At 46.0% G+C, this 26,255-nt stretch overlaps 1 protein-coding gene across 2 annotated transcripts in view; it reads left to right on the top strand.

The window, feature by feature from the left end:
* PRKCA (protein kinase C alpha) overlaps positions 1–22,770 on the top strand; it is a 386,490-nt gene extending 363,720 nt beyond the window's left edge. Inside the window, exons 15-18 of one of the 2 annotated variants that reach the window (XM_080924535.1) lie at positions 3,105–3,212; positions 4,926–5,066; positions 11,239–11,286; positions 16,583–22,770. In XM_080924535.1, coding sequence (XP_080780661.1) covers positions 3,105–3,212; positions 4,926–5,066; positions 11,239–11,286; positions 16,583–16,747 — 462 coding nt within the window. In that variant the 3' untranslated portion in view covers positions 16,748–22,770. The remainder of the gene's footprint in view (positions 1–3,104; positions 3,213–4,925; positions 5,067–11,238; positions 11,287–16,582) is intronic. The other variant, XM_080924536.1, reaches the window with a different exon arrangement.
* The last annotated feature ends 3,485 nt before the right edge of the window (positions 22,771–26,255 follow it).

Below are 26,255 nucleotides of genomic sequence, written 5' to 3'. Positions count from 1 at the left end.
TCTTGGTGGCTCTTGGGCTCTGAATGGGAATACTGCTCGCTACCAAGAGAAATGTGTTTGCAACAGTCAGGAAAAACCAAGAATGCAGATAGATAGTATCTTATTTGAAAACGATATAAGAAAACCCGAGAATCGTGGGAAAAAATAACAAGATATTTGTAAATATGACAGGGAAACTATACCCATGAAGTATCTATAATGTTCTATCTATAATAATCATCACTTACGAACTGAATGAGAGTGCCTGGTGGTGGTGGCCCACACCTTGAAGTCTAGGACTCAGGAGGTAGAGGTAAGCAGATCTTTAAGTTTGAGGTCAGCCTGGTCGCCAGAGCAAGTTCCAGGACAGCCAGGAACACTCAGGGAAACCTTGTCAATAAAATAAAATTAAATAAAGTAAATAAAACAAAAGCCCCTCACTATTCCAGCTACTACAAGCAAGAACTGAACAATGACAATACCAGTTGGCCTGCCATTGTGCAGGGGGAAAGTCACATGGGATGCCACCCCTGGATAAAGCTACAGGTGATTAAAACTGTTGAGAGAGGGAGAATTAGCCTTCCCTAGAGATAAATACCTAAGTGATTATCTACTCCCACATGGACACCTAAGATGTATTCACATGACCAACAGTAAATGGGAGCAGCAGCTTGAATTTATACATTTATTCATATATATATATACACACATACATACATACATACATACATACACACACATACATACACACACATACACACACACATATATACACACACATACATACATACACACATACATACATACATACACACACATACATACATACACATACACACATACATACATACACACACATATATACACACACATGCATACATACATACACACACATACATACATACACACATACATACATACATACATACATAATACATATATACATACATTTCTGGCATTATTTGAAATCTGTGATAGTGGTGTATTTGTACACATGTGTGTGCCTGTATGAATGTGTATGTGAGGGTTGCATGTGCATGTGTTTATATGTATGATGGAGGCCAGGGTGTTACCACTGTGTCTTTTTTAGCTGTTTTCTGCCTTTTCCTTTGAGACCAGGTTTCCCGTGGAACCCGGAGCTTACTGACTAGGCTAGCAAGCCTATCCAGTCTCTACCCCCCAGTGCTGAAAGTATCAGCATGCACCCCCATGCTCTACTTTTTTTTTAAAATGTATTCAGGAATACAAACTTAAGTCCCTGTGTTGGCACAGCGTGCAGTTGGTCGACTGAGCCATCTCCCTAGGTCCATTAGTTTTGCATAAGGAGTTAAAGACCTACAAAGAATGTAACCCAACTTGACTCAGAATTCTAGAATGCTGTACTGGGAGGTGACCGGCGGATGACTGGGGATTGAGTCTATGCCCCGCCCACCACCAAAATACCATTTAGTTTTTGGAGAACGAACACGCTCACCTTAAATTCAGACTACACCATGATCCTCGCAGGGTGCAGCTTTTAGCCCGTATCAGAACTTAGCACGTTTGTCTTACTTGTGAACACCTTGGCCAAAGCTCAGACTCCCTTCTAGGTTCCTCATTAGGGGAGATGAGGTGATGCGTGGATGTCTAATAAAAGGTATGGAGAGGATGGGGCCAAAAAGAAGGGGACGGCAGGCGGGGCACCACTGCTGCTCTTGGCTGGCACAGCCCTCCCCCAGCACAGGCCATCTGCAGCTGCACTACCGCTGACCTCCCTTGTAGATGCCAGGATTCATCTACACACCATGGCAGGCCCTGCCCATCTTACCCTAACTAATTCACAGCCATTCCTTCTACTCACCCACATGCACACCACCACATCACGGTGCTTTTCAAAGCCAGGCATTTGCAACCAGAAAAGAGGCTCTTCCTCTACAGTTAGAGAGCAAGAGAGAAAGGGGGGAGGGAAGAGGGAGGGAGAAGAGGGAGAAAGGAAGGAAAGGAGAGAGGGAGAGAAAGAGGGAAAGGAAGAGGGAGAGAGGAAGGGAGGAAGAAGAGGGAGGAAGGGCCACAGGTCCCAGAAACTACATTCCTCCATGCCTGGCCCAAAGGGAGGGCTCTTTATACACTTGGCATCTTTCCCTCAGAGCATGTGGCTCTCCTGCCCTGGCCCCATGCCCAGTTCCCCTTTAAAGCTCTCTACCAGGGAAGCCCCTGCCATCTTTATGCTAAACTGAAGGTTAGTTGTACCAAAGTTGATATTCAGGAATTTCCAGTAAGTCCAATCCTCCTGGGCACATGCTATTAGGGCGAGCATGAAAGAATAGTGCCCTCAGGGTAAAAGATGCAATGGAGAAACCACTTGAAGGGCACCCTGGACACGGACAGGTTATGTGGTCTCCTTACAACCCCTCCCAAGAGCTACCTCTACCTCAGTGACAACTGTAAGTTCCCTTCTTTGAGCTTCTTCTGGGTCCTGCCCACTGGGTGGGCTCTTAGTCAGAAACCTCATCATAGGAACGACTGTGTACCGGCTTTGTGAGTGGGATATCCACCTGGGAAATAGAGTTCTGCCTTCCATGGTATCGCAGGTTCTCTGTTTCTGAGCCCACTAGAAGGGACAAAGGACATATCTAAAAGCTAGCTCCGGTCAATTGCCGCCAAGCAAGCTACCTGTCTTGTCAGATCAGAAGGGCTCCAGATCCTGGCCGCCCCTGGCCTGAAGTTCCCTTCACCTCAGTCAAGACAAAAAAAAGCATTCTCTGCATCTCCCACACACACATCCTCTAAACACAGAACCATCTGCAACCTGACTTGTTCATAATTAGATTTTTAGCACATAATTACAAGATTAATGGATTAATTATAATTTATTTGCAAATAGCTAAACATATTACTCCAACACATTTTCCCTAAAGGTTATTTTGGGTTGCCCGGGGTAAGATAAGGAAAGGGACAGTTTAAAAATGGGAAACGCACAACCAGCAGCCTAATTAAAGATAATCACATCAGCCTCCGTGTTCACCGAGCTAACCTTGCCGCCTGTGGCGTGTGGGGAAATGTGGTCCATTTCTTCTCACAGATCTTTATGTGCTACCGTGGTAATGCCTTACTCCTTCCGTTTCTCCCTTCTTTGTCTGGAACAGCCTCCGTTTGACGGTGAAGATGAAGATGAACTGTTTCAGTCTATAATGGAGCACAACGTGTCCTACCCCAAATCCTTGTCCAAGGAAGCTGTCTCCATCTGCAAAGGAGTGAGTACAGCTGGTTTCTTCTCTGGTGGCCAACCCAGATGGCTGGCAGGGGAAATACCTTTCCCATAGCTGATGTTTTTGAGACAGGGTTTTGCTCTCTAGCTCAGCCAGCCCCGAACCCCCTATGCAGCCCAGGCTGGCTTTGAACTTCCATAAGCCTCTCAAGTGCTGAGATCACAGGCGTGTGCCACCATGCCCTGCCTCCTTTTCCAGACTTCTAAGACGCTAGAGCTATCACAAATGCATTTTGCTGCAGTTTGGTGACATGCGTGGCGTAGAGGGACAGAACAGACTCGCATTCCAGTACTGTCCAAACGTCTTGACCCATTCTCTGACTCTGTGCACTTCAATTCGCAGTCCACCGCCTAGCACTGCAGTGGGGGTGGGGAGTGACCAGAATTAATCGTAGTGCAGCCGGTAACGTAACGTGCTTGCTGTGTAAGCACGAACACCCGAGTTCAGTCCTCAGAACCCATGTAAAACAGCCAGGCGTTTTACGTGGTTGTACACTGTGAAGCAAAGGCAGGCGGACCTGTGGCTCACTGACCGGCCAGCCTAGCTTCAATCCTAGTGTTCCAAGGAGGAACAACACCCAAGGTTGGCCTCTACACATATGCAGATACTCATACACCCTCTGTCTTCCACACATGTAGTCATGCGTACACATGCCCACAGACATTGCTGTGTGTGGCCCTGTTTCCTTCTCACGTGTTGCTGAACGGTTTTTGCTGTGTGGACGTTGAACAGTCTATCCCCGTATTCTGCCCAGTGAGGAGGGCGCTTGCATTATTCCTGCCTTGGCTGGAGGCTATTTATTATAAATAGAACTGTTTTGAACCTTCTGGGTCCTTGGCCAGCTCTTCTTTCAGGGAAATGCTAGCAACTTAATTGGTGGTGGTAGACTTAATTGGTCTTTAGTGGTCATGATTTAAGTTACACAATTCCTTTTTAAATGTATCAAAAGAGAGTGTACCATACTCGGTGTTCCCTATTTAGTGTGTTGAAGGTCAAGGCTAAGCTGTCTGTGGCAGCTGAGGAGCTCCTGTCGTGAAAGAGCTCCGGGTTGACACTGCCCTCTGAGTCCCACATCAGATACCTCAAAATGGGCCACTTGCTGTCTTTGCTGCAATGTGTATTATCCTAACCTGTGAGCCTGGTGATATTTTGATCCAGGCATTGAAGAGGAATGTGATGCTTCTGTGTGATGCCCGCCTTTGGTACTCAGCACACATGATTTCCCATGATCTCGAGTTTGTTTTTGTTTTGTTTTGTTTTTATAAATCGGGCATTCATGTAAATTACACAAACTTCTCTTTTTCCTTCCCTCCCTGATTCCCCTCCCAGTTTTCTCCTGCTTCCCCTTTGGCAATGCTAAGGTTTGAACCTAGAGCCCTCTACCCTGTAAAGGTGACTCCTTACTACTGTGACATATCCCCAGTCCCCGCACCCCGTCTACATACAAGGATGCCAGCTTCAAAAGCACATGATACATGCAGATGCCCGTTTGAATTTCTCTTCCATTCGGTCATCAGTTCCAACCGCTTCCTTACTGTGAAAATCACTGCACAGAGGCCATATTTGCCACCCAACATGTGTGCTTCTTGGTGGACTTCCAGAGCCTAGTCAGGCAGCACCGCCATCTATTCAGAGGCAGGGCTGGCCGGGGAAGGTTCTGTCACTCATCTGTGGCTTTGTCTCTTTCGTTCTCTCTAGCTTATGACCAAACACCCTGCCAAGCGGCTGGGCTGCGGGCCCGAGGGGGAGAGGGATGTCAGAGAGCATGCCTTCTTCAGGAGGATCGACTGGGAGAAACTGGAGAACAGGGAGATCCAACCGCCATTCAAGCCCAAAGTGGTGAGTCCAGAAAGACAGGCCAGTACACGTAGCTCTGTATCCCTCGTCCCAGACACGGCCCTCCTCCCTTCCCCTTTCTCTGGGAGGTAGGAGGTTGGCGACATTAGCTTTGGCAGAGGAAGGGAAATGGCTGCTCAGACTGTGCACAGTCCTAGAATCTGATGGCCAGGGTTCCACTGCCGTTACAGAGTAAAGACAGAGGACAGACTCTTACCCTCTAAAGGATGGCCACAGAACACACAGGCCATTAGCCAGCAGTCTGCACTGAACACTGGGGATACTGCACACTACAGAGCTTCCTCTGCCTGATCCTTGACAGGACTCAGGTCTCATATCTCCTAAACCTGCCTGCTCCCCTAGCCCTCCCCTCATCCTGCCCCGCCACGGTGCCCTGAAGCACACCTGAATCTCCACCTTTCCACAGGGAGAATCCGAACACAGTTCCCACAGTGGCTTCTACGTCCACTGTACGGAGTGGGCGGCCACCACCAGTGTCAGCACCGCAGGCTTTCTTCAGCTTCTACTATGTGATTCCCACGTCTAAAATCCTATTTATCCCATGATATGACAGCCTGGTTCCCAGCGCTTTTCAAACAATTGGTTTACATAATTCTCCCAACACCCCTGTGAGACAGACAGACATGATTGTCCCAGCTTTGCAGTTGAGAAAGCCAAAACACACAGAGGCTGAATAGGTCACGAGAAAACAGAGCTGCCAGATACTGGAAGGATGGGTCAGGGTCCTCGCCACTAGGCTGCTGGTGGCAGCCCTGCAGCTGCCTCTGATGGTAAGTGACAGCCAGTGTGCCCATTCTCAAGGTCTCTGTCTCCAGTGCTAAACTAAACTGAGTATCATTAAGAAGCCAACCCCCATAAACCCCATTCCACAGTACCCAGGACATCTGCCCAGAGTGCCACCCCTTCCAAGTCTCAGCCCTACAGAGCCTGGATCTCTCTAGAAACTGTAAGGCAAGCCACCATCATCCATAACCAGTGTCAGAAGTTTCCACTCCACTGGGTCAGCCCCCACCTGTCTAACCAGCCTGGCTGAGTAGGCCAAGGGGACCCCCTGTGGTGGCAGAGCTGCTGAGTAGCAGCCACAAATCCATCCTCCGATGTGCCCATGCGTCCTCTGCGCCAAGAATAACACTGGCAGTGGCCAGCCCGCTGGACTTCATTCTCCTCAGACATTTTTAGTACAGACCGAAGACAAACTAAAATTAATCAGGTCAATTGACTCCCCCACACCCCCAGCCTCCTCTCCACTAGCCAAAAAAAAAAACAAAAAAACAAAAAACGCAGGGACAGAAGCCAGGCTTCGGAGAAGACCATTCAGGGAGGAGGGGAAAGCAAGCGGGGGTCTGATGCTTTGTTTTGTCACAAAGCAAAAGAGTCCAAGCAGAGAGAGAATTGAAGGAGTTCTTGGTCACATGCAGGGCATCTAAGAGCCACCCCTGAGCTCAGTCTCCACCCCACGCCCAGGCTACAGACACAGAGCAGTTACCTCCTAATTTCGGGGGAGGTGGATCATGCAAGGGTCCCTGGGGTGTCACTCTGTCTGCATGGCATGGTGCTGGTATAGAAATACCATGCCAACAAGAGTTCAGGGGTCAAAAGGTCATTTAGGACAGAGGAAAGCAGCGTGGTCAAAGCCACGATGTGGTTAGCACAAATAGTGGGGAGAAAGGACTGCAGAGAGAAGTGGTTTCCCAGCTTCCTCGGTGAGACACACCTCACCGCCTCACCATCCATGGCTAAATGCAAACTCAGAGGAGTCTGCAGGGGGGAAAAGCAACAGGTAGTTGGTTCAAAGAGGAGTGAGCACATAGGTCTCTCTATTGTAAACACCCAGGCAGTGTGGCTGCCGGAACCTCTGACTTTGCTCATGTCCCCACAGTGAGCCCGGCTTTGAGGGCCCACAGAACCCCCACCTCTGAGCACCTCTAACAAGCCTGCTCAACAACCTTCGGGGCTTCCTGGTGGGTTTCTAACAAGCACTGGAGACTCAATTTTCCTGAGATCTGCAGGATTAAAGGCCATTAGCTGTTCTCCGGTTTGTACCGGCCCGGCTTCCTTGTCGAGTGCCAGCTTCGGACTGCCCGTGCTCAGAGTACTGGCTGCTTCTGGGCATCTCCTCTGTGCCTGTAGATTCAGGAGCCTTCCATCTTTGGCTTTGCTTGTTTGTTGTTGTTGTTGTTTTCTTCTTCTTAACTCTTAATCCTCTAAAGAAAAAACCGTTCCAGAATCACTGGTCTCGTGCTAGGAAGGGGAGACTCTACCCAGCAGGGCAAACGTGGGACTGACCTATAGGAACCAAGGTTCCCTAGGTATACAGTCTGTCCATCATCTTTGCTTTGTCAGTTAAGTGACAACTTAAGAGTTAAGTTAGCCTTTAGTCCAAAGTGTCATGCAAAGTGTGAGGTGTCACAGCAAAAGACCCTTTGTGTTGCGCTCCATCAGCAAGTTCTGTAGAGGACCCTCCATCTCCTGCCATCATCGAAGCCAAGACCAATGGCACTTCTGCAGCCGGAACGCACACAAGAGAGCAATGAACATAAGGGTGGGCATCGGAAATGGGGACACTACTTTCCTGTGGTGTCAGCAGCAAGGGAAGTACTTGGCTTACACTGACCAGTGACGACAAGAACTAGCCCACAAGAGAGCCATGTCTGTCCCCCAAAGGCTACCACGTGCCACTGTGAAGTCAGAATTGTCCCTAGACCTGGTAAGCTTTCCTGTGCTAACTTGTCTTAAAGCCAAAATAAAACCAGGCAAGTGAACTGCTCCAACCCATAAGGGAAACCACTAGACAACTGCCTCCCATCCTTATGAGAAAAACACCATCAAGCTCAGTCCCTGCGAGCTACTCAAGGAAATATGCACCAGAAACGTCAGCTGAGTTGTGCCCAGTGTTCCCCATGGCCAACCTGAGTCATTAGAAGAAGGTCTGTCCATATTCAGAAGACTGGGGAAGAAGATGCTGATCTTCTTCAAAAATGTGACCTCTGAAAAGGTCTGTCTTTGGTCCCAGACCTGTGGTGTCAAGCTGCTGAGAATGTGCCACATGAGAACAAATCAGCCAGCCCAGTGGCTACCTGCCTGTCACCGAGGGAAAGGTCCCCTTTCTGCTTGGTCTAAAAATCGAAAGCTTCTAGATGCCAGCTAGGCACTCTGACCACTGAGGCATTTCTCCTGTTGTGTTAGTCACACAAAGGAAGTAGCCTTCACCCCATTTCCCCACCTGAAATCAGCAGCAGTATGTACAGATACCATGAGCACACAGGTCATTGATTTTTTTTTTTCTCTTCTGTTTTTGAGTTCTATCCATTGGCACACACACACACAAGCTCAATTGCCCCTTTCCAGATGATCCAGAAGTAGCCGCTATACTGGAAGGGATATTAGGGGGAGGAGGGGTGTTAATCTGCAAAGTCAACACTAAGAACTAAATATTCCTGGATTCACAGGTAGGCACAGCATTTTCTCAGAGACAGCCTTTCTTGGGAAATTGCTGTGGTTGCTTCATCAAACAGAGGTAGGAAAAGCTAGAATAACTTTCACTGGAGTATTGTTATCCTTATAGCAAGAGCCAAAGACGGTGAGACCAGCAAACACAGGCACAGACATGGCTCCTTCCCCCACCCCACCACCATGAAGGGGAGCAGCAAGAGGGATGCTCACAGGCTGGCGGCCCCCCTTTGAATGACATTATTCGCTCATTTAGAGAATATGGTGATGGTTTGGGGTTGGCAGTTATTTTCTGAATTACTTTGAAAGAACTCAGACCTCTGAAGGAGTTGGGAAGCTGGGCATAGTGGCAGCACCCCAGTAACATCAGTATTCAGGAGGAAGACACTCCAAACTATATAGTGAGATCCTGTCTTGAAAAGCCAAAGGCTTGGAGTGGAGCTCAGAGGTACAGCACTCGACTGGCTTGCATGGGACCCTGGGTTCAATCCCAGCACTGCAAGGAATGGGGGATAACATAAAAAATGTCTACATTACCTAGATTCCCTAGATGTTAATGTTTTACCATACTTGCTTTGTCCTCTTTTGATTTGTTCTCTGGACCCATACTCACATGCACACACACATATACACACATGCATGCACACACACATATACTTACACACACATACACATTCACACACATGCACACATACTTACACACACTCACATACACACATACACATATGCACACACCAAACACACTCACATGCACATACATGTACACACACATATTTACACACACTCGCATGCACACACATACTTATACACACTCACACAGACATGCAAACAAATACACACATGTACACACATACTTACACACACTCACACACATATACTTATACTCATACACACACATGCATGCACATACACATTTACACACATTCACATACACATGCTCATACACACACACACACATGCACACATACACACACTTTCCTGTACCACTTGAGATTATGTTTCTGGTGTCATGCTTATTTAAACATAGATAATTCTGTGCATATTTTCTAACCCTGAGAATATCTTATGGCATGGTGTTCTTTTAATAAGGAGTCTGCAGAGTTACGTGTATAGAGCAGCAGCTACCCAGGTGAAGGAGGCTGTCTGTAGAGACTGTCTAACTGAGAGAATGCCTCTGGCACAGCTAATCAGTCCTCTTGAGTGGCAGGCAGATTCATCTTCCTGGTCTTCCCGTTGAGCCAGTAACAGAAATGCTAATTAAAACTGAGATGCTCAAGACTCAAGGAGCTTTGCTGACAATTTAAAAAACACTAACCATCCTTGGGGACAGGAGAAATCACATCGTGGTGCATTAGGGTTTGATTTAAGCCTTAAATCTCTCCCTATCTTTTGCTGGTGAATTAGAAGCAGCTTCTTCTATTCTTTAATAACCATTCTCCCAATGTTTTTCTGCTTATAAAAATAAAACGTTTTAAATAATAATAAATATAAATAAATCGTACTCTTAGAGCTTTGGTGGTTAAGGACATTGTGCATACAAACCCTGTCTGCCCCACACTGGCGTGTTCAGATTGTCCAAATGTCAAGAGCCAACAATAGCAGCCGCTGTACTACTCTTGAAAAGAGAGCTTTAAATCCTCTAGCTCTGGCCATTAATACAAAGAAAGACTAAATGGAGTGCACATTTTTCTCCCATAGAAAATAACACTTGGTAAGACTGACCCTTCACCCTCATGCATGCATGGGCTGTAATACTTTATCCCTTAGGATTGTGCTCATGGAAAAGCACACAACCATTTCCCCAGACAAGCAGATCCCTGGGACTTGCTAGCCAACCTAGCCTACATGGGAGGCTCCAGACTAGTAAGAGACTGTCTGAAAATAACAAGGTAGACAGATGTTCTGAGGTATAACAGCTGATTGTCCTCTGACCTATATGAGCACACACTTCTCATTCACCTGCATACACAAATGTACCTGTTTTCGTACAACACACACACATACACACACACATACACAAGTGCACTCACTTTTTTTGTTTTGTTTTGTTTTGTTTGATAAAGTGTAGCCCTGGCTCATCTGAAAGTCCCTCTGAAGATCAGGCTGGCCTGCTTGAACTCAGAGATCTCCCTGCCTCTGCCTCCCGAGAGTTAGGATTAAAGGTGTGGGACGTTATGCTTGACCACGAATGGGCTCATTTTGCGGACTTACATCCTGCACCTATCAGCGAACTCACAGATAAAAATAGACTCCCTCCAGTGTTTGCCCTTCCTAAGGCAATAGGCAAGCTGAGTGTGTCTAATGGTGTCCCAGAAACCAAAGCCCTTCTCTAGTCCTTCATCCTAGAGAATGTTGGCCAGAAGTAGAGGAGGTTTCAGTATCTTTCAGGCTGTTTTTACCACTAGAATACTATCCATTTGCAGCCAAATCATCAGCCAAGTGGTAAGAATAGGAAAGAAAAGATGGCCTCCCCTGCCCCAACCCTAACTTCTAGTCCCACGATTCATGATCCTTTCTGTGACCTTCCAGAATGTGGCATGCATGTATAAACCTGTACGTAAGGAGACAGTATGGCATTTCGCATCTTGCGTCTTTCACATAGCAATGTACCGCAGAGGTTTGTGGGTTCACGGCATTCTCCACGCAGCCGTTCCTGATTCTCGACATCTCCAATTCCTCTCCTCTGTCCGTTCTTATTCTCCAGACTTTCTGTACCAAAATGCACTGGCTTCAGTGGGCATCCAGGCCTTCGGTGAGCACATTTCCAGAACCTTGAGTGTCTAAGCAAACTAACGTCACGTTTCACCGTTAACCGCGTGCCTCTGCTTGCCCTCATCCCTCATCCTGCATCGAGACTTTCCCTGAGCATGCTGATCTACATGGAAAGGGCAGAGAAGTAGCCAGAGCCCCTCCCCGCAGGGAATTCCACACAGCTGACCTGGCCTCCCAGGAAACATAAGGCAGGTCATGCCAGCTTGGGTCTGCCAATGGCTACTTAACCCAAGCAAAGATACACAGGGAACTGCAGAGAATGGGTGATAGTCTCATTAACGGTCACACTGTAGAGCACAGTGCTATAGTCTTCCCCAGAACAAAGTCTTCTATGTAGGGAAGCACTCTCCCAGTGCCTAGGATGCCCTGCCATATCTAGCAACTGTAGGCCGAGATCCCTGCATTTCTTTTTATCTCTGTGCTGTTGCAGCCAAGCTCTCTGCTTCATTTGTTCTGCGTTCTGGTGACCTGGCTGGGATTTGTGTGATTTTGCTTCCTAGTGGTCATCGTTCTAGACCCGCTCATGTTCCCATGCCAGTGACCTAGGAGTTGTACCCCACACTCCTGAGACACCATAGAGTGTAGACCACACATACACCGCTGTGCTCAGGGCCTCTCAGGGGTAAGACTTGCAGGCAAGAAGCCACGCCCTACAGTACAGCTCAGTCTCCTCCCTCCTCCCTTTTCACAGAACCAAAGGGTTTGGAAGGCTGCCTGCCACGCAGGATGTGGTCACAAAACTTTGCAACCCAGATTCCATGTTGGGTCTGCAGTATTCTATGCTCTGTGACATCTCTACTCTGTGTGATTTCTCGTGGGTTCACTTTACTGATTGGTGAATTTACTAAATGGGTGGGTGGTGTCTCTTCTGTCACTGTGTTAAAATACCCTGACAAAAGCTACCTAAGGGAGAAAAAGTTCATTTTAGCTCACAGTCCTTTTTTGGGTTTTTTTTTTTTTTTTTTTTTTTTTTTTTGGCAAATCAAGGTAGCAAAAACTTGGACTCACTGGTCATATCCATGGCGAAGAGAAGAGGAAGTGCATGTGTGTTCACATTCAGCTAGTTTCTCCCACTCTTACATAGTTCAGGATCCCTGTTTTAGGGAATGGTGTCACCCTCAGTAGACAGGGCTTCCTCAGTGTAATCAAGATAATCCCTCATAGACTTATCCACAGGCCAACCTGATCTAGCAATCCCTCATTGAGACTGCCTTCCCAAGTGGTTCTAGATTGTATCTAGTTGATTGAAACCAATCATTTGGGTAGAGATATCAAGAATGACAAAGATTTTAATTCCTTAATAAAGAGATAAAAGAGAAGGCAGATTGTTGATGAGATTTATTCATTCTTCAAATGCCATTTATTTGCATGCAGGGCTGTTGGTTCATGTTTCTATCATCTATATGTATAATGTCTCATCGTTTAGAATAAGTCCTATAGTTCTCACCAGAGCCCTGGAAGGTGGGTGGTCACATCCCCAGTTTACCTTTAAAGAGACATATAATGAGATTCCTAAAGCTACCCCTAGGCCTCTTGATCTCTGGTCAGGCCCCTCACTCTATCCCTCCCCAAGTGTCAGTACTCAGCACCAGGCACAACCTGTTCCCAAGGAGACCAAGGAACCTTCCTGGGTTCACATACCAGCTGCCCATTTCTCTTCTGAGTTTGTCCTGGGTCCCGCTGCTGGCAAAAGTTTCCACTCATGAGAGTTGTCCATGGCCTTTGGAGGCAGATACTAGGCCTAGTCACCCCAGCGGCATTGTTCATAAGGTTATCTAGCTGCCACGAAGACCTATAGGTCTAGAACTCAGAGGTCACAAACAACCCAAACTTGCCTGTTGTCCTAGCTGCTATTAGAGGCTGTCCTTCAAAAGGCTTAATAATGTTGGGAGAACATCTGCAGCCAAGCTAGCTTCTTGTGGCACTGATTAACTCGTTGATCCACAGATCCCATTTGGGTGCCTCCTCCCATCTCTTACTCCCTACACAGCTTCCAAGGTGGCATCTACCCATCGAGCCAACGATCTCAAAGTTGGGTCGTAGGCAGTGAACAATAGATTCTTAAACACACTATCTTCCGCAAAAGTGTTCAAAGAGATCTGATTGTTATCATCCTTGTCTGATTTTGCTGATGGCTTTAAGATCTCTGCATACCATCTTTAAATAGTAGTTCAAGGCCTCCAGATTTCCTAAAAGAGATCATCTGTTCCTGGGCCTGGTTTTGCTTAGAAGCTTAGAAGGTTCATCTTTGAGAGACTTTCTCTAGTGTAAGGTTAATTTATAATTTTTGCAATGTGAGATTTATTATTAAAATATTCACGCTGCCTTTTGGGATGCCGCTCACTCTGGTATGACAACCCTCAGAATAAAACATCTTCTGAGTCTTGGGTCTCATCTTCAGTCTCAACCCCCAGTTTTTCATAGGCTATCATCCCCATTTCCTGCTAAGCTATACTTACACCCCTCATTGTTTTTTTGGTGGATTGTTTGAGAGTTTTTGTTTTGTTTTATTTTGGTTTTGTATTTTTGTTTTGTTTGTCTCGTGGTTAATGTGTCTGAATTTCAGTGATTTAATTTTTATTCTCTGAACTCAGCCTGCCCTTGCCTCTGGTCTCTTCACCTAAACTGAGTCAGTTTTTTTAAAGCCTTCATTTGCCAGACACTCTCTCTGTCTCTGTCTTTCTGTCTCTTTCTGTGTCTCTGTGTCTTTCTATCTGTCTCTCTGTCTCTGTCTCTTTCTGTGTCTCTGTCTCTATCTGTCTCTGTCTCTCTCTTTCTCTCAGCATTGTCAGTATAAGAAAGATGACAAGTGATGTCTTCTTAAGGATGATCATGCCCACCCTCTGAAAGCATCAACAGTAAATGCATTTGAATTCTTCCAGGCAGTTGGTACCCATTCATCACCAAAAGGGAGTTCTCTCAAAGTCAACCCTCATAGGGTTGTAACACTTGCTTACATCGTTTTTGTCTTTGGCCTTCTTCATTGTCTCCATGCTCTGCTCCCACACCTGGCTGCTTTTGCCTAATTTTCTTACTTGGTTCCTTCACACCACGGGACCTCTCATTACAGTCTAGATATATGGGGTCCAGTGTTTCCCAACAGAAGCAACAGATACATTATTGATACTTTGTACCAATAAATATTTAGGGGAGCAGGGAAGTCCTTCATCTTAGGAAATTTAGCAGTATCCCTCTCTAACCACTAGTTGACAATTGAACCCCTTGTCTAAGTTATGGCAACCTTACAAAGATAGGTTTCCTGAAGGAAAATTTTTACCAGGTTGAAAATCAAGTCTTACCAAAAAGACAACTGTTTCTTTACATGTTTACATCATTGGAATAGAGTTGAATGTAGTATCGTAGTAGAAACCAGCTTCTGTTGTTTACTTGATTTATGAATCAAAAATATAGACTCCCGCTGATTATTTCCTGAGAAGAAATAGTATTTCCTTACGTGCCTGATAAAGAGCCCTTTTCCGTGATATCCTCTGCATGTGGGGTCATATGGTTGCAGGCTCTGCCTCTGTTGACCTTTGCTTCGAAGTGCTTTAAATTCTTGCAAAGAAAAGCATCATGGGAACATACAGTTTGAAAGCCAAAGTTTCATGGTTTCATATGTGGGAGCCAGACTGATATGTAGAATGTGCTTTATCACCTGTATGGACTCCACGGAGTGGCTTGAGGACATACTGTCCCCCACAACATCACCCTCAACTGCCTCCCACACACAGAGAGACACTGTATCACTAAGTGTAAAATGTCCTTGAGTTTAGAGTACAATGACTACTTATTAAATGAAAATAATATTGTAAAAGGACACTATTGTTCTTGAAGTCCTTACTTTGAACTTAGGACATGTTTTCTATCTCCATAGACACTTAGAAGTGTGTTTAATTTGCTGCAAAGGAAGTGGAAAGTTATAACAAAATGGGTTTCTCTAGAAAACCCATTTGGAAAATAGATGAGAAAATACAGCTCATAAGTATAACAGATTTTAGTTTTAAATAAAGAGTGTGTGCTGAGCTCTTACTAAGTGCTGCGTTCTATGTGGAACTTCAGAGTTAGTCTTTGTAAGGACATGAAGAGGGAGATACAGTTCCTTTACCAACTCTACCAAACTTCACAGGTTACCTATGTTAGAGATTCAAGAATTCTTCATTATGTTAAAATATATGCTGACTCAAAATGAGTTCATGTTGTTCCAGTTATGCTACTAGCAGATAAAAGAGTAATGGTTTACAGCATGCTCAGAATCATCATTAGTAGCATTAGTGAAACCCCCAGCTCTTTCTTGGAAGTCCCAGAGACTTTAACATGCCACAACCTTTCTAGGTATTTTGGAAAAGTAAGGATATTCCTTTCTTTCCTTCCTAGAAGGAGTTTAATGCTTTGCAAATGCATCATGCAATGGGTCTTGTATAACTCTAACTTGTAGAATTGACTACGAGTTGAATAAGACTCCAGTGCACTACTGCATACGCAGCTGTCTGGTTAGACAATCACAGGGAAGCTATGCCAAAAGCCTCCATTTGCAAAGAATGCCTCGGTGTGCCCTGAAGGAGGATAATATTCAAGACAGATCACAGGCTTCGCTGTGCCTCCCCAGGTTACCTGCGCATACCTTCCCCTGTCTTGAGACTATGCTGTGAATGAGCTCCATGCTGACCCGCCTGCCACTGGACCAGCTCTATCCAGATATGCAGAATTCTTGCTCGGGGGCAAGAACTCATCTCCTACATTGTCATCGTACCTACCCCATACTCTGAGGAGCTTGAGTTTCTAAAACATCCCAGCTACATGTCAAAGATACACAGCTTCTGTCTGATTATAAATATTATTACAAAGAACCAAACATGGGACAGAAACCTCACCTTGTCAAGGGTACCTACGGGCACCATCAGTAGCATGGCCTTTTCAACATGGAGCAATGACTGATGGCCCAGCGTGTGCACCATTACTGCTAATAGCTCTGCTTGCTCAATGAGATAATTTTGAAGTAAAAGAGGCTGTGTCCCTGCTATGTTGTAGCCAACATTGCATTTCCATTTGGGGTTTTCATTCTGAGAATATTCTCAGAATTATCACATGAGAAGAATTACAATCAAGCAAACTGTCTGTTGTTTGCTGGGCCTGGCTTCTGATTCCAGTAGGCCTTCCAAGATTCTTCCTGCCCAGTCAGGCTAATTTCCCTGTGGCACACCCCCCAAAGACTCTCAGTGATTTGCGTCTTCTGACCTCTTCTCTGTTTTTTTTTTTTTTTCTTTTTGTCCCTACAGTGCGGCAAAGGAGCAGAAAACTTCGACAAGTTCTTCACGAGAGGGCAGCCCGTCTTAACACCACCAGATCAGCTGGTCATCGCTAACATAGATCAGTCTGATTTTGAAGGGTTCTCGTATGTCAACCCCCAGTTTGTGCACCCAATCTTGCAAAGTGCAGTATGAAACTCAAAAATAAAAATCAAATGCCTTCCCAGCCCCCAGCCTCCCCAGCAGCGGGAAGTGATTCTTAACCATAAAATTTTAAGGTTATGGCCTTGTATTTTGTTCTACACAGAGGCCTGAAAATTCTGGGGACATTAGTCCATAAGGGATCAACTTTCTTTCCCCACCCCCACCCCTCCATTGAAAAACATTATCTTAGTGGACGAGGACATAATGTACAGAGTACAGTTTAATTATGTAGAAGTCACATCTGGCTACAAGTTAATTCTTTTAGGAAACGAGGGGACTCAAACCCTAGTTTTTGGTACGATTTGATATGTTCTCCATACCTCCCCATTTGGATTTTCACTATCAGAATAAACCACAGATAGTAAAACGAACCCATCCTAACTCAAGGGATGGAGACATTTCCTCCCAAGATGTCTTTGGAATGAAAGAAAACAGGAAGCCCAAAGAGAAAGCAAAGAGAGGTGGGGGCTCATCTATTCAAGACCCCAATCACTTCTGTTCTCTGCTCCAAGGGAAACAGTCCCTAGGGTCTGAGAGGGCAGGATGAACCTAATCACTGTTCCCAATCATGATAGCACAACCCTAGTGCATAGTGTAAGAATGAAAGAAGACTTCAGACAGATATTTGTTGAATCCATCATCTGTAATCCCCTGCTTGGTTGGTAACTATCTCGATAACTCATTCTTTTTAAGAGGCCAAATCGTCTAAGGACTTTGCTAAACAAGCACGTGAAATCATTTCAGATCAAGGATAAACCATGTACATGTTCATTTTAATCTCTGGGAGATGACTCTTCAATCCAGGGTGCCATCAGCAATCATGCCACTGTTGAGTGTTGTTAGCCAACCCCACACACACAATAATATTTTGCTACCTTTGTGGGTACCCTTCCTAAGAAGCGGAAATGTATGCCCCCCATCCCCTTTTGTACTATTTATTTAACAAGCTGCAGTGTCGTTTATGGAAGTACAATGTATAGTAACTTAATCAAAGTGTTGACTAGCATCAGTCCCTATAGGTTGATTTTCCTCCTTTCTGCAGCCCCACATCCACTTAGAGATGGAAGAAAGAAAAGAGTATACTTTGGCTTCCCATCCCCAGTTCCAACTGAATGACACACATGGAGCTGTAGAGTCAAGATTCTTTATGCTTATATCAGCTCAAAGATGTTTTCTTGCTAGAAGGATTTTAATATGTTTTGCGAGTGCATCATGCAATGGATTTTGCATGTTTATAATAAACCTTAATAACAAGTTAATCTATATTATTGATATAATTGTATCAAGTATAAAGAGTATTATGATAATTTTTATAAGACATAATTGTGCTATATTTGTGACGCTCATGTTTCTAGTCTGCTTTAAGATTAAGTGTTAGCTTTATTCATTGCTGCTGGGCTCTCTCTTACCCGCTACCCCACACACTGGCACTCTGTCAGATATATTAATTTTTTAATGTAGATGTAATTTTAAAAATGAATGGCTACTTTACACATTTAACTAGGCTTTTACTATATATGTGTACATATGTATATATATATATTTGATTCTACCTGCAAACCCCGGTTTTGTTTGTGGGGATTATTTTTGAGATGAGACTCTGTTAACGTCTTCATGTTATCCTCTGTTCAGATTCCTCCACCACTCCTCCTCTTGGGGACGGCTGGAAACGTTTACTTCCAGTATTCCTGATACGTTCACATATATGTGGTATTGTTATAGCACCTAGGCTGAATTCTCTCTCTCTCTCTCTCTCTCTTTCTCTCTCTCTCTCTCTCTCTCTCTCTCTCTCTCTCTCTCTCTCTCTCTCTCTGTGTGTGTGTGTGTGTGTGTGTGTGTGTGTGTGTGTGTCTGATTCTTTTCAGCCTATGTCTCTTGGGATGAAAAGGTAGGAGAATTTCTTTCTGAGTGTGATATAAACACACCAAAAAAGTGTAGTATGTCTTTCTGCCCCAGAATAACTAACTCACTGTGTACTCCAGAACACACGGAACCCTTGAGACAAAATATCCCCATGCTTGTGTAGAGCCATCTCTGAAGCTGTTACCAACAGACTCTTTTCAGAGGCACATACTGTCTTAAAGCTGTTCCTAGAACATTCCGGTCTTTGAAGAGCATGCCTTTGGCCAAATGCCTCCCAATACAAGGTGTTTGGAAGCCGCAGGCTTTTACAGCATAAAGGACAAGTAAAGATGGAAGTCTCCACCAGTCCTTACAGAAGGCACCTGTCCTGAAACATCTCCCAGCTAAGCTCTCCTCTGTTATCCTCCATCTATCTGCTCGACAGTCACACACCCTGCAACCCACCAAGAGTCTTTGGGAAACAGAGCATGGGCTGTTCTGAAAACCCCTAATCAGAAGGAGATCCGGAGTGGAGAGTGGGCCGAACCAGAAAAGAGCAGTTTCTTCTGCAATCCTTCATGATTTCTGGACTTCAGACCTCCAAAAGCAGGGGAGAGTGTCATGTATCGATCTTAGAAGTCAAGCTCATCATCTTGGGAAACTAGCCTCACCAACAACACTCTGCTTGGTCCAACGGTAAAGGAACTTATAGAGGAGCCTTGGGGGTGAACGGGCTGCTCTTCCCAGGGGGGGCAGCAACAGGAAGCTGACCCACTCAAATCGAGGGAAGCCACAGAGAAGGAGCACAGGGTTTGTAGACAATCTGTTCTGAGGCGTCAAGCTGCCTGATTGTCTCCCAACACTGGCAAGCAGGCCTGGGTTCTTCCTAAAACTGCCAGCATCCGGCTCCAAGTGATTCACCTTCTCTAGAAAATATGTGAGATCCCTTGGATGGCTCGTACGCATAGAGAATCCCAACTGACATTCTCAAACGGGAGGAGGGGAATAAAAACCACAGACCAGAATCTGCCTAAGGAACGGAACACTGGAGAACAAACTTAGGAGAAATGATAGAAAGTAAATGTTCACAATGCCACCTATTCTATACACTTTAACGATCTGGGCCACAGAGACTGTTTTTTTTTTTTTTTTTTTTTTTTTGCTACAAAACTAACCCACGTGGATAACCATTAGCAGCTGTTAGACAGGATCAATTGATAATATTCTACATCATTGTACCACTTCACAGACTGTGTGTGAAATGGGGCTACAGGGAATCGTCTGCCATTTGAACTGAAGCAACCACACCAGAGGCCGGAATCAGGAGGGTGCCTAGAAGGGTTTAATCCACAGGGTGGGGGCATGGGGGGAATATTAGACAGTACCTGCTCTCAGACTCTGCCTGTGGAGGAAAACCTAGCACAATCCAACTCCACAGGACCCATCGGGCTCTGAGCCAGAAAATCCATTGAAATTGTTTTGTATTATAGTCCCCTGGAAGGTGGCCATTGCTCAGTGGTACCTCTTCCCTCTTCCAGCACAGGCCAGTGGGCTGCTAGCTCTGCCTTTGTGGCATTTAAAGTTACCTGGTGCTTGGATCGAGTGGAAAGAGCTGGAGAATTGCTACCAGATGCAGCCCTGGGAGTTAATGGAGGCAGGAGCTAATTCACAAGGTAGATGAACCCCAGGAGCTAAACTGATTGCCCTTTACCCTCTCACCTCCATGGCCTAGTTTGGCTAGTAGCCTTTGCTTTAATTAGTCCTTCTTATTAGTAATTTGGGAAACTCAGGAGGCCAAGAGTTTTCTGGAAGGTTGGTCTGAGATGGTCACATGAAAGATTACCAAAGGCCAGTATTGACCCCCACGTGTTGTTGCTCACAAGCTCCAGTTGGTACCTTGCCAACCCCAAAAGAGCCACCCACGGACATATTACAAAGAGGAGGAAGCAGAAGTCAACACCATTAAAGAGCAGGGTTTGAGCGGACCCAGAAAGACATGGAAAGCTGGCAGAGAAACTGTGGTTCTGCATGGGCTTTTCACTGACGAAAATGGAAGTTACTGTCAGCCTTCAAACATGTGGGTTTTTGTCAGATACAATCTGTTGTTCCTTCTCAAACCCTCTCAACTGTAAGAAGTCCTTTGCCCTGGGCAGAACCAGGCCAGCCAGCAGACCCTGGAAGCACTAAGTTCCATCTTTATCTCTCATAATTACAGCTGCTGAGATTAGGTCCAGAAGTCACAAAAACAACCAACAGCGACCTGCCAGCTTCTGCTTAGCAGAAAAAAAAAAATAGGAAAGGTTTGTGCAGGGCTTTATTTTCTCAAACGCCTCCGCAAGGCAATGCCACCTGACAGTCATTTTCTCACCTTCGTCTTATGAAATCACCTATTTCTTGTGTACACGTGTCACACTGTTTCCTGTTTGTTTACAACCCTAGAAGGGCGCGGGCACCCGTCCCCACATCACGACTGAACACATCAAACAATCACGCTCAGGAGATTCGTGCTGAGCCAGGGGCCTGAAAGGATGCAAACCCTGAAAGAGAAGGGACATTAGTAAGGAAGGAGACAGGTCCTCCGGTTAGCAGTGGGTCCACACGAATGCGGCAGAGTGTTAGGAAACTGGTTTCAAAATTGCTTTCAATGAACTGCTGTTAACAAACTATGCTGGGCAGTCAATGCCCCTGCCTCATCTCACTGGGCCAGCACAGCAAATCTAGAAAAAGCTGTTACTTTCTCCTGTCAGAATGATCCAGAAAATCAGGAAAGGGTGCTTGAGACATGCACAGATGCAGTCTAGAAACAGTGTCTACCGCTGCCCCGTGACACTACAGGAACCGTTTAAAAGTGTGGATGGCTCAGCATTCTGTGCCCCTTGTTCATGTGGTCAGGTGTCAGTCCATAAACACAGAAGACACACCAAGTCGTTAAACAGCCTTACTGTGACCCTCCCCGGAAGCCCACAAATCCCAAAGACTTTTTTTTAAAACCTAAAACAAGAAATTATTAACTCCAATAGAAGACCTGAATATCCTGGGCTATTTGTACTTTTTATAGAGGACTTTAATAACAATTCTTTTCAAGTGAGTTTTTAAAATAGTAAAAATTTCATAAAATTCCAATAGTGTGGAGCCCATAGGAGGTTTTCACGCAGGCTGGGTAGAGTTCCCATGATCGGCATCCCCATGGCAGAATTTTCCCATGGCCAGTGAGGTCTGGAGTCCACAATGGATTGGCTGCCGGATGGTATTCTCTTTCTTAGTAGATGCTAAAGATAGCTGCCTAAGGTTTGGCTGTCTTTCAACTGTAGGTATGATGGCGTTATAGCCCCCCTTCCTGATCCAGCCCTAGGAAAGCATTCTTGGGGACCCAGAAGACCGCACTCGGCACCATAAAAGTCAGAGCAAGAAGGGGGTGCTTTAACTCTGTCTCAAGTTGCTTCTGGTCCCTCAGTCTCTCACATTTGATAAAAATGGAGAGATGCCCTATAAGGATTCTGCCCACTGGGCAATGCAAACCTACTATCCCCAGAAGAGGCAGCATTAAGTATGCTGGAGGCATCTGACTCCATTTCCATGGATGTGAGCAGACAGAACCCTACTTTTGAGAAAACACCTATCCAGCCCACTTTGTAAGAACCCCCTTTTTCTAAACTATGACAAAAGGTGGCTTTGCACTTTCTGATTAAACAACACTGTCTTTTGTCTCCTGCTTAACTTAAAAACTATTCTGTGATCAATGTTTGTAGATTTTTGTTAATATTTTGCCTGGAAAAATGTGACTCTCTCCTTGGGAGGTTTAGTAGACTATTAAAAATTATACACAAAGGTGGTTACTATTTTGAGGTTAAAGGTTTTTCTAAGAATCAACCTATCCTGACTATGAAGGTTTTTCAGAATATCTTTTATAGATGATCAGATGCATTTGGAGTTGCGTTTCCTACGTGATTTCTGTTTTATGAAGGATGCACCATGTTTAAATCTCTTATTGGAAAAAAAATGCAAAACCCCAAATTGGTTTGGAGGAAGGAGTGAAGGTTGAGGCTGTTGCCTGAACAGGCCTTTACTGATAAGCCACTGCTTGTCTGGTTACCTAGCAGGTGAGGTAGACATGTAAATTACTGCCTAGCTTTCTTGGATTTGTGTACCCTCTACTCTTCGTGTGCATGACTCTCTCTGTTAGATGCACTCACTGTAGTTCGGAAGCAAGCGTGTATGAATAAAGACACTGATCACTGCTGAGTGAGCCGCTGTCATTTGCATCCCGTATCGGGTAGCAGCCTTGGACTCGCTCGCCCATGTTTCCCATCCAGGGTTCTTCGAAAGCCAATGGCACTGACTCCAGACACATTCTGTAGAAGACTTCCATCTTTCACCTGCTCAGTAGGTAAAGGCACTTGCCAACAAACCTGAGGACCTGAGTTCAATCCTCAGGACTCACACACTGAAAGGAGAGATCTGACTCCTAACAATGTCTTTCACTTCTACACGTATGCTGTGCCCCCCACACACACCAGAACCTCACATAATCCATGCTAGCCTCAAACCCTGTATAGTCAAGGATGACCTTCAATTTTTGATCCTCCTGCTTCTCCACCTTCCTGGAGTGCTAGGGTACAGGCAAAGCACCACATCCAGTCTTAGTGCTGGGGACGGAACCCACTTTGTGTATACCAGGCAAAAAGTCTAACTGAGCTATGTCACCAACCCCCAAACCCAGCTTCTAAAGCCAAGGACTGATGCTGGCAAAGCATCTTGCTCACCCTCCCCTGACATCTTCCTCTGAGAGGCATCTCCCTTACACTCACCCCCTACTTCCCTTCCCGTCCCTCAGTCCTGCAATGCCCAGCACAGACCTGCTTATTGTAATGCTCTCTGCATTCACATTTGCATCCACTAGGTCAATATTTTACCCCTAAGATGCTGAACTCCCACCTAACCTCCTGACGTTCTGGGTCTTACATCTTCCATGGAGAGGGGATCGGGTCCCAAGGAGAAGCAAAGGACAGAATGTTCACACACGGGTCACCTGCCTGAAGCAACACCCTCATGAAGAGCCAGTGGCTTGAATCAGTCCACCAAGGTTTACCCCTGGTGGCTGTGAATGCCGCTTCTCCACCCAGCCCTACAGAGGTGGAGGGATGATCTGAGGTCATGAACAATAAATACCCTTCCAGGGTTGTTATCAGGTGTCATGAGAATGGAAGCTCAAAATTAGATCTTCTGTTCAACAGTGGCCTCCCCTATCCGCACCCCCGCCCACTGACATCCAGTCTGTCAGCAGGTATGGCTGAGGCCACCCAGTCAGGATTCTCAGCTGGGGGCTATTTTGCTCCTGGGATGTCTAGAGTTTGGGGTTGTTTTTGTTTTGTGGGTTTGGTTTGGTGGGGTGCTTTGGTTTTTGTTTTTTTTGGGGTTTTGGTTTTTGCTGACATTGACAGGAGGCATGCTGCTGACTCTGCTGGGTAGAGGATGGAAATGCTGCCAAGCTTCCCACAATATATGGGGCAGTCCTCACTTCAAAGCATACTCAAAGACTTAGTGGTCCCGCTGTTGAGGGGCCTAACCTAAAATATTTCCCAAATCCTTCTACTTACTCTGTCTTCAGTACTCCCTTCCCTGAGGTCACCCTTGGGTTCTCACAGCCACTCCTGCACATCAGCCAGTAGTACCAGATGGAGCAGGCCCTTCCTGTTTAAAGCTCTCCAGTGGCTTCCCATCCCCCACAGTCCGCAGCCTGCCGGCATAACCCACTCTTGGGATAGCGGGTCAGCAGTCCAGAAGGTAAGTTCAGAAATGCTGACATGAGGGCTGGCGAAATAACAATCTCAGTGACGTGTGTGTTTCATAAGCATGAAGGACCTGAATTCAATCTCTAGAACCCATGTTTTTAAAAGTGGGCATGATGGTGGGGTACTTATAATCCCAGCCCCGAGGAGGTTGAGCCAGGTCTCATGACCACCCAACCTAGCTGAATAGCCACACCTGAAGCCAATGAAAGACCTTGCCTCAGAATACAAGGGAGACAGCTCCTGAAGGACAACGCTGGAGACTGTTCTCTGCGCTCAACGAGTATGCGCATGCGCACAAAATGCTGCCTTAATGTGCGCATGTGTGTAAGGCTCTTTCCTATCAGAGTATGCTGAGGGGCCCAGCAACTCTAGTAGTGTTTGCACCTGGCAGAGCCCTCAAAGAACATTTGGAGTAAATGCATAAAAGGACCCCAAGAAGGCTGTGCTGCCTTCGGTACTACAGGAAACATTACCACGTTTCCTTGCTCTGGAGGTGTTGGGGCACCAAGGAGGCAAGATGGGCACGCGGCCGTGGGCTCAAAGGTGGAAAGCACCAGGAACAGAGATGGATGGCTCAGAAACCCCAATTCTCAGTTTCTGTCCCTCAGCCTTGAGTCTACAGGCAGTGGTTGCCCGCGGTTACACGTGAGTGTTCAGTAACACCCTGGGGTTCTCCTCTAGCCTATAGAGGAGGAGTGGTGTGCTCCTGGGAGTGGTGGTGTGGTGATTATTATGGTTCAGCCAAAATGCTACTATGCACACAGCAAAGGCTCTGTATTTTCACACCCTGCCCCATGAGTGGGCATCCCAGGGAGCTGCTTGCAGGGAAGTGTGTACAAAGTGCTCTGGGCTCTTGGGAAGCAAAATTGAATATTCCAAGACTCTTTTCCTCATGAGTTAGCTCAGTCGCTATACTGCAGGCAGGCCTGTTCTGATCATGAAAAGAGGAAATGGAATTCGGTGACATCAAAGGCTAGAGGCAGGCTCAAGGACACAGACCGGTGAGCATCAAAGAAACAGAGGTCTGAAGCAGATGACAGACAAATTCGTGGACACCGTCACACACAGCTGCAGGCACAAGGGTGATCCTTCATAAAAGTGCCAGACACAATTTCTACAGTTCCTTTGTTTGCGTTTATTTAAAGCCCACGGTGACAGCCACCTCGGGTAGAACCTAATGACCTTGTTCATCTTACATAAGAACAAGGCCAGGTCAGAGAGGTTAAATGCCGGTATCCAGGGAAGCAACTCATGTCAGCTATAAGTACAGGGGTATCAGCTGTACCTGGCTGGTGTCTCCTGGAGGGAAAAGCCAAGAACCCGGGAGCTGAAGGAGGAGCTAGAAAGAGGGGATCGGTGCAAGCAGAAGCTAACCAATGAGAGGAAAGGGAAGGCTGAAGTTCATCTAGCACCTGCTGTAGAAGCTGGACACAGTGACCTCACTAATTCTCATGGCTCTGTTGGGATAGAGATCGTGTAAGGACTTACAGGTGAGGAAACTTTGTGATACCTCCCTATGGTAGAGGCCAAGGTTTATACCTTAATGATGGGAAAATGAAGGCTCAGGTACTAAGAGGCACCGGTAAGCTGGGTACATCTGTGTAAGCTTTTCCTGACCCTGGCCTACTCAGGGGTTGAAGATGCTGCAATAAATCAGAGATGCAGGACCTCCTGAAGGTGTCTTCCCTTCAACACTTCCTCTCAAGGGGTTGGGGATTCTTCTCATCTGACTGGGTTATGAGACTGGGGGGTTCTTCTCATCTGACTGGATTATGAGACTGGGGGGGTTCTCATCTGACTGGGTTATGAGACTGGGGGGTTCTTCTCATCTGACTGGATTATGAGTCTGGGGGGGGTTCTCATCT

The sequence above is a fragment of the Micromys minutus genome (assembly GCF_963924665.1).
Source record: "Micromys minutus genome assembly, chromosome: 10".
Lineage (NCBI taxonomy): Eukaryota > Metazoa > Chordata > Mammalia > Rodentia > Muridae > Micromys > Micromys minutus.
Note: the sequence above shows the minus strand (reverse complement) of the source record. Positions and strands in the feature narration are given on the sequence as shown.